At 40.2% G+C, this 6669-nt stretch overlaps 1 protein-coding gene across 1 annotated transcript in view; it reads right to left on the reverse strand.

Moving 5' to 3' along the window:
* Positions 1–6567: 6567 nt before the first annotated feature.
* LOC308081987 (haloacid dehalogenase-like hydrolase domain-containing 5) overlaps positions 6568–6669 on the reverse strand; it is a gene marked incomplete at both ends in the record, with an annotated part of 6734 nt that continues 6632 nt past the window's right edge. The window contains one exon of the mRNA XM_080423597.1: positions 6568–6669. This exon is cut by the window's right edge and continues 87 nt beyond it. Within this exon, the coding sequence (XP_080279723.1) occupies positions 6568–6669 (102 nt within the window).

Raw genomic sequence — 6669 nt, forward strand, 5'->3', positions numbered from 1 at the left:
CTTGATCGTTAGTGGTAATCTGACTCTGTCACTGTTGCTGCTTATGTGCTGTGTGGTGATGCTCTGGTCATCACGATGAGTCAGCCCATGCCTGAGGCAGAAACCTCTTATCTCCGTATCTTAACATATCTTTATATATATTTTTTTTAATGAGTAAATTATCGATCGCCTTACTTGATCATACTACAGCGTCACACAAAATAATCAAAAGTAGCAGATCCACGAGCTTGTAGATCTACTACTTTGGCTATTTCTGAATTTGAATCCTGAGAAGTAACAGTTTTGGACATTGGTATTCAAAATGTAACTTGAGTAATAGTACAAAATATCATAATTAACCACTTAAACCCCAGCATCCGTATTGTGGGGAAAGCCTTCGCTGAAAATAGAAGATCGACAAGCTCACAACCCGACGGGTTGCGTCGCGTTGTGAGCTTGTCGACCGGCTATTTTCAGTGAATGCTTTCCCCACAATAACAGAAAACAGAAAAGACACTAGTATAGAGCCATGAGGGACTCAACCATATGGGGTTTAAATGGTTAAAGTAGGTATGAAAATGGGTGATCTATAAGCTCACAATGTGTGGCGTTATGATGCATCGCCATATATGCCTAAATATGGAGATCCCTGATGTGATCAGTATAGCGGTCAGGACCAGCAGTATAGCGGTCAGATCTACGCGCTAGATCTATCGGCTATTATCACTATATTTGAAATAGGGCTTAAGTTAATTCATAATATATTTGTGTACGTTTCGGTCGCAGGAGTGCCTTCCTCGAAATGTAGTGGAGTCAAAAGCACAATGTTTCTATTTAAAATGTAACGGAGTGAAAGTCATCAGCTTGCAAAATGAAAAAAAAAAAAAATTGAACTCCAGCATCCGTATCGTGGGGAAAGCTTTTGCAGAAGATAGCAGATCAACAAGCTTACGAGTCGCAGCGCAACGCGTTGTAAGCTTGACGATCCGCTATTTTCAGCGAAAGCTTTCCCTACAATAACAGAACACAGAAAAGACACTAGCATAGAGAGCCTTGAGGGATTCCGCTCAACCATATGGGGTTTAAGTGGTTAACAGTACTCAAGTAAATGTGCTTATACTGTCCACCACTGGTGACTGGTGTGTAAACAACATGTGGTTGATATGATCTTATTAAACTCATCTCCCAGTGGTCTTGTGTGAGGCCTTCATACCAAACCACCTCCTCTCTCCTCCCTCCGTGCGTCAGGATGAAGATAAATTATTTAGCCATTAAAAATCTATATGATCAGAGTTATGAATACAACAAAGAGCGCTTCAAGGAGACTGTATGAAAAGCCCTGGTACATAATCATTGGAGCTCATTAATAAATGGATTGATCTCAATGTGTTTGTTGTGAAACTAGAGACAAGGAGAGCCATTAATTGACCATACAACACTGCGAGGAGAGTCATACAAGGACATAGGAATAATCTATAGGAATTGTGTGTGTGTGTGCGTGTGCGTGTGCGTGTGCGTGTGCGTGTGTGTGTGTGTGTGTGTGTGTGTGTGTGTTTGTTTATCCTGTGTTTGTACAGGGCAGGAAGTCCCTGTAGAGGACTAGAGTTCAATGGGAGTACAGCAGTGGTGGTACTCAGATAAGTAAAAGTAGCAATAAAAATAGCCTACTCTGTTACAAGTAAAAGTCATGTATTGAAAATTTGACTAGAGTAAAAGGGGAAAAAAAGGATACGTATCAAAACAAAGGGTACCACGTACAGGAATTGACATTTTTCAAAATTGGTCCTACAGTATGAAGGACCTAATACTGTAGGACGTATTGCATGTTTTGTATTAATCCTATATTCAAATTAGCTAGTGGGAGGGGTGGGCCGGAGGGCCTGTGGACCACGTCATCACGCTCATGTCACTATTACTCAGCCATAACTATATAAGGAGATCCGAATGCAGCTACGCCCAAATATGAAGTGTGTTGCCTAACCTCAATGTGTCGTCATGCCATCAGGCACAAACAACTCAGTCAGCTCCATATATGCCCACATGCCAATATATGTGCATATACTGACGACATCAGTGATCTCCATGTATGGGCATAAAAGGGACAAGGACTGACAGATACAGAGATCTCCATATATGGGCATAAAAGGTAGCCTGGGACCAGACGAATCTACCAGTGCAAAAAAAGAATTGCCCTCAGCGATTTGGTTCTGGCCCCGCTCCATTGTGAATCCATTTCCTGCTCCCGAAGTCTGGGGTTACCAATCAGGGCCCAGTATTCAAGTATGGGAGACTGTAATTGGTAGTTGGTTGTTGGTCTAACTAACCAATTGCGTCCAGAGCCATTCTTTTGATCCCGCCCCTTGGAGAAAAAAAACGTCCTCATAGAAGCATAGTCTGGCCACGCAAGGCTACATAAAAGGGACACTGGTTGCCAGACGGACAGCTACAGGGATCTCAGGCACAAAATGGACACAGACAGACAGGTACAACGGGAGCTCTGACAAAGCACCCGACACTATGACTCAGACATACTGTATTGGTCGGATCGGTGGTGCGACGTGGGTGGGAGGGCCACATAGCGGCCCGAACTCTAGATGTGAGGGCCGCGTAAATCTAAAGCTATCAAATAATTGCAGTGGAGTAAAAAAGTATACTTATAGTACAATACTTTTCTTTTTTTAATACAGGCCTTTTACTTAGGCCTATAATTTTTTACTTGTACTGTAGTAGTAGTAGTAGTTGTAGTATTTTTATGTAGGGGAATTGCTATTTTTAATCGAGGAAAACAAATCTGTGGAAAAGACACTCAGTGGAAGATTAGCCTCAGTAAGTGACTGATACACTATTATGTGAGTCTCTCTTCCTGAATGTACGCGTGTCATGCTCTTAGATAAACAAACAATGGACTGATGTTGAGATGATTATTTCAGCTGCCATCTTCTGTCAACACAGGTGAGGAATGACGCGCTGAACTCCTGTAACAATGAATATTCATCAGGATATCTCTATCCGTACTGGCCTGACTGTGCCAATAAATCCACACAACTAGCATGAATCAATAAATAATACAAATCACTGCTGTCGGGCAGAAACCTTTTATCTCCATTTTTCAACTTTTACTGTATTTTTTCATATATTAATGCCCTACGTCAACGACACACGAAAGTATAACAAAAATAGCATATCTGATATTTTTGCTGAAAAGTATTAGCAAGAGCTTGTGACTAAATAATAACTACATTTGGTCCACTGGAACACAGGTTCTTTTTTTTTTCATTTCCTGAAAAGTAACAGTTTAGGACATACAAGGTTTCCACCCGACAGGAGCGACATGCAGAATGCACAGAGAGTGTGCTTCCTGTGAAAACACAGGATTTGAATAATCTCTCAGTTGACTGTCCCTCCATATTCATGGACTGGAAATGTATACAATAATTATGCAGGTGCAGCATGGTTCCCAACCTTTAGTTTTCCCTTGGAGCCTCCATTGCATCTGACACAAGCTGAGACCCCCCACACGTACACAGACCCGCACAAACACACACGCACGCACGCAGGCCGCACGCACACTATACCTCTCGTACGATGAATAGCAAACATAGCAGTTCTACAAGCTTGGTCTTGTATTTTTTGCTATGTTTTTTCAAACTTTTACTAAAAGTTTGAATCTTTTCTTTACAAATATGACATGTCCAAAATGTCTGACGTTTCGGTCTTTCGACCTTCTTCAGAGTCATGACTCTGAGGAAGGTCCATACGGAAGGTCGAAAGACCGAAACGTCAGTCACCCTGTATACTTGCACCTACAGTAAATAATAAAAGGCTTAAAACTGTCCGTGCTGCTCCAGCGTTGATCTCTTCTACAAGTCATTTTATGTTTGGTTGCACTCGGGTGTTGCGCTCTGAAAATAGCAGATCTACAAGATCACAACGCGTCGCGCTGTGAACTTGTAGATCAGCTATTTTCAGCATGCAACCAAGTGTAAAATCTGCCATTACGATCACAAGGTCTGCCAAAATATTTTTTTTGTCGTCAAAATCAACTGTAGATTTATTCTACTAAAATCTTATATTTACTCGACTAAAACTAGACTAAAACTAAAACTTTTCAGATGACTAAAATATGAATAAAACTAAATGGCATTTTATTCAAAAGACTATGACGAAAACTAACACAGATTGAAACTTAAGTTGCAACCCATAACTAACATGTCCTACCCGGGATTTAGATCTGATGGCAGATTTCTGCTTAGTGTCCCAGTTAGGATAATTTTTTTAATAATAAGGTACATTTACAAAAAAGAAATAACCTACTGGAAAACATGTGATACAAAAATAAGGCAGGTTGTACAATATCTTCAAAACTTTATGAATGGGTTTTAATGAATTCATGAAATTGTCGACACTGTCTTACCAATGCTGTGGTTTCAAACTAATGATCAGTGGTTTAAATACCAGCTCTATCGCTGAGCTGTTTTAAAGTAATTCAAGTGAAGTCACAAGTCCTGAATTCAATAAGTCAATTCTAATTGACTAGTTGCGATGCCTTGTGAACTTGTACATCAGTCTCACATGAACAGTATGAAGTGAAGACACAATAAACAGGAGTTTTATTATCATTATGTTAACATCTGTAGCAGGGGTCTTCAATGTTTTTCAGGCCAAGGACCCCTTAGTTGAGAGACAGATGAAGCAGGGACCCTTACTACATATTGTATAACATTGTGTTGGTGTTGCATATTAAACCCTTTTGTAGATTTCATACACATCTGCAGACTTGTTTGACAGCACTGTCATTGTTGTTGTTTTTAAACCCTCAATGCTTTGGCTCTGTACTTGGTCTATTCTTTTTCCCCTCTACACCAAATCTCTTGTGAGCTTGGAGATCATCTATTTCGGCAAATGTTTTACCCAGAATAGGGATGCTAGGGTTCAAGTGTGGTTAATATATAAATATATATAATTCCTATAACACAAAGATTTGTAACTCTGAGGACCCACTAGGGCTCCCGGACCCCCAGTCCGGGAGCCCTAGTGGGTTAAGACCCATGATGTGGGTTAAAAGTGTAAACTTATGTCCTCTGAGATTAGATCTGAGCAGAGATTAAAACTATACCTCTGCTATGTTAAGGTATGGTTTAGAGCAGTGGCTGTCAACCCGTTTATTTGAATGATCAATCAATCGATTGTGTTCTGGCTTGGATCAGTGGAACTAACGTAGTATACTTTAAGTTCATATTCATCGGTTTAACAAATAAAATAAATCTTGTTTGTTCAAGGTTTTGACTTTTCTCTCCTTTTTTTAACATTTTTCTTCTATTATAATGTCATCCAGTGGCGCAGCCAGAACGCTAGTATAGATGGGTTTCCTGTTTGTAAACATGAGAGGATGATGCGCGCGCAGTGGAGGGTTGAGCAGTAGAGGGCGCTATTACCCGCAGCAGCTCTAGTCAAATGTACATTCATAAAAGAAATGGTCTTCACCGGGTTTAATGAAAGTAGATTAAAGGTAGGGTAAGTGATATTTTTTGGTTAAAACAAAAAGTATTTTGTTAAAAGGTTAAAATACTATATTCTGATAGTAATCATTGCTATAGAGTGTTTGTTCAGTAACAGATGTCTCCCTGTCTCTCCAGCTCTTTAATAAACAGAAAATACATTTTTTGGTAGGTGTCAAAATCTCAGCCAATCAGGAGAAAGTACCCATTTTTAAGCTTAATTTGTATAGTGTTCCAGTAAAAATTTTGTCTGCTCATTTCTTAGTGTCATCACTTCCAATTTCACTTGTTTAATCTATATCCTGATTGAGTTCTCTGTCCTGGTTGGATAAAATTGGAAATGAAACTACAAAAAAAAAAAAAAAAACTACAAAATACATTTTCTGTTTTATAAAGAGCTGGAGAGACATGGAGACTCTTTATATGGACAGGACACTCTATAGTAACGAGCTCTATCAGAACATAGACCCATTTTGCAATTATTTGAATAATTGCAAATCACTTACCCTACCTTTAAATTATGCAGTTTGTAATATCTTCTTTACTCAATAAAAATGATTTGTCGGAAGTTGGATCTGTTTGTATATAATAGCAGCATTATGCCTATTATGCCTATAATAGCAGCATTATGCCTATCTAAATCCCGAAAATAACAACAGAGTGAATGGCGCTTCCGGTTCGTTCTACCCCACGCATGCGCAGATTGCGCACTCTGCTCTGTGATGACGTCGCGCGGAAACCCATCTATAGGCTGGGCCTAGGCAGGAGCGCACGTGTGCGCGGAAATTTGCGGTTATTGGGCGTTTTTTTGTTACTTTATTTCGGTTTTAGGGTTAGGGTTGGGTTAGGGTTATGTTATGTAATTCACATTTTTGCCTGATTTTACCGATTTTTTATCAAAAAAATTATTATATATATATTTTTTTTGCACAATCGATTGGGTGGGCCAGCTCTCTCGGCCCACCCAGGCCCACCGATGGCTGCGCCCCTGATGTCATCATCTTTAACAATCTTGTGTTTTGCCAATTATTTGGGGGCCCACTTGCCGACTATTTGGGGGCCCACTGGTTGAGAAGCACTGGTTTAGAGGTCAGAGGTGAAGTCCTTCTTGTTTAAAGACCAGGTCTACAGCGGCCTCCACATCTTCTACGATGTGACGCGGTTCCACAAGGGCGGGGTCGAACGGGAAGTC

Source organism: Gymnoscopelus braueri (genome assembly GCF_963280865.1).
Source record: "Gymnoscopelus braueri genome assembly, chromosome: 3".
Taxonomy (NCBI): domain Eukaryota; kingdom Metazoa; phylum Chordata; class Actinopteri; order Myctophiformes; family Myctophidae; genus Gymnoscopelus; species Gymnoscopelus braueri.